This window comes from Arachis hypogaea, chromosome 2, assembly GCF_003086295.3.
Source record: "Arachis hypogaea cultivar Tifrunner chromosome 2, arahy.Tifrunner.gnm2.J5K5, whole genome shotgun sequence".
Lineage (NCBI taxonomy): Eukaryota > Viridiplantae > Streptophyta > Magnoliopsida > Fabales > Fabaceae > Arachis > Arachis hypogaea.
Genome location: NC_092037.1, coordinates 60888770 through 60891024, shown reverse-complemented (window position 1 = coordinate 60891024; position 2255 = coordinate 60888770). Strand labels below are relative to the sequence as shown.

At 36.8% G+C, this 2255-nt stretch overlaps 1 protein-coding gene across 1 annotated transcript; it reads left to right on the top strand.

The window, feature by feature from the left end:
• The first annotated feature begins 1482 nt into the window (after nt 1–1482).
• LOC140177032 (uncharacterized mitochondrial protein AtMg00820-like) lies at nt 1483–1851 on the top strand. The gene has a single exon (XM_072209259.1). It carries the CDS (start codon nt 1483–1485, stop codon nt 1849–1851), a length of 369 nt encoding a protein of 122 aa, XP_072065360.1.
• The last annotated feature ends 404 nt before the right edge of the window (nt 1852–2255 follow it).

Genomic DNA, 2255 nt, shown 5'->3' with positions numbered 1-2255 from the left:
ATCTCTGTTTCAAAAATTACTTCAGCACTCATATGTGAACTCACTTTTTCATCTTCTTCTTGCACTCTACAGAGCAACCTCTCCTCCTACTATGAATAATTTGAGAGAGGAATTATATGTCTTTGAACCCAATTTCGGTAAAAATTCATCCACTACACACTCCATAAATTCAATCCAATCTCCACCCATTACACCTTCCAATATATGGCATTTTCGTTTAAGACACCTTTCTGGGCAAAGACTTAATCATTTACATAAACAATTCCCTTTTATCTCTATGCATCATGACGAGGCTTGTGACATTTGTCATCTTTCTAAGCAAAAGAAATTTTCATTTTCTCAAAGTTTTAACAAAGCCAATGCAAGTTTTGATTTATTACACTTTGATATTTGGGGTCCGTTTCGACAAAATTCTATTCATAATCATAAAATTTTTTTTACTATTATTGATGATTTTAGCCGCTTTACATGGGTTACTTTATTAAAATCAAAAGGAGAAGTGCAAAAGCAAATAAAAAATTTATTACTTTAATTGAAACACAATTCAACTCCAAAGTCAAAACTATTCGTTCCGATAATGGACCAGAATTTATTTTACCTGATTTTTATGCTTCAAAGGGCATTATTCATCAGTGTAGTTATGTTGAAACTCCTCAACAAAATGGAAGGGAAGAACGCAAGTATCAACACATTTTGAATATAGCTCGTGCTCTTATGTTTCAATCTAATTTACCATCATCTTTTTGGTCTTATGCTGTTAGACATGCTGTTTATTTACTTAACAGAGTTCCATCATCCACAATTAATTTTAAAACACCATTTGAGATTTTATTCAATCATCCACCAAATTATCATGACCTTAAAGTTTTTGGATTCTTATGTTTTGTTTCTACCCCAATGGTAAATAGATCAAAATTTGATCCAAGAGCCAAAAAGGCTGTATTTATTGGCTTTCAATATGGTTTTAAAGGATATATTGTTTATGTTTTAGAAGATAAAAGTATTGAGATTTCTAGAAATGTGATTTTTTATGAAATGATCTTGCCCTTAGTCACAAAAAATGTCCAATTCCATACACTCAGCCCAATATTGCCAAACACACATTCTCAAAAACAAGATTTAGTTAGTCTCCCAGTTGAACCCTCACCTATACCCATTGATCCAACTTCACCTAGTTCTTTATTTTCTCCAACAACCTCTCATTCTTTCTCACTATCGTTTCCTAACCAAGTTGAACCCATGACCACCAAATCACTTTCAACACTAGACACCAGTCCACCATCACCTTCTCATCCCCCGTCACCTTCTTCACCACCTGAGCAACCCCATCCTCGTCATTCCGACCGGCCTCGCTGACCTCCAGCTTATCTCTCTGATTACTTGTGTAATTCCTCTCTCATCTCTACAAATCAATCTCCCTCAAAGTGCAAGTATCTTTTATCTTCAGTCATGTCTTTTTCTTCTCTTTTATCTTCACATAAAATGTTTCTTTTATCTCTACATTCTGACGTTGAGCCAAAGTCTTTTAAGGATGCCAATCAACACTCTAATTGGCATAGTGCTATGAAAGATGAGTTGGATGCTCTTGAGATGAACAAAACTTGGCGTCTTATTGATTGCCCTGCAGAGGTTAAGCCGGTAGGCTGTAAATGGGTCTATCGCATCAAACGCAAGCCTGATGGTTCAGTTGATCGATATAAAGCACGTCTTGTGGCTAAAGGGTTCACTCAAACTGAAGGTGTTAATTTCTTGGAAACTTTCTCCCCTGTTGTCAAGCCTGCCACCATCATATTAGTTTTGGCATTGGTGGTGGACGAAATTGTGATCCATGTTCTAACTATTTTGAGATGAAAGCTTTATTATGGCACTGGTTGAATTCACAACTCCGTTCAACTAACCAGCAAGTGTACTGGGTCGTCCAAGTAATAAACCTTACGTGAGTAAGGGTCGATCCCATAGAGATTGTTGGTATGAAGCAAGCTATGGTCACCTTGCAAATCTCAGTTAGGCAGAAAAAAGGGGAATTGTGATTATTGGAATAAATAATAAATAAAAAGCAATAATAAAAGGGATAGAAGACTTATGCAGATTCATTGGTGGGAATTTCAGATAAGCGAATGGAGATGCTGCATGGCTCAGGGACGCCTGCTCTCCTACTGCTTCTACTCAGTCCTTCTTACTCCTTTCCATGGCAAGCTTTGTATAGGGGTTCACCATCAGCTGTGGCTACTTTCTTCCTCTCGGGAAAATGATCC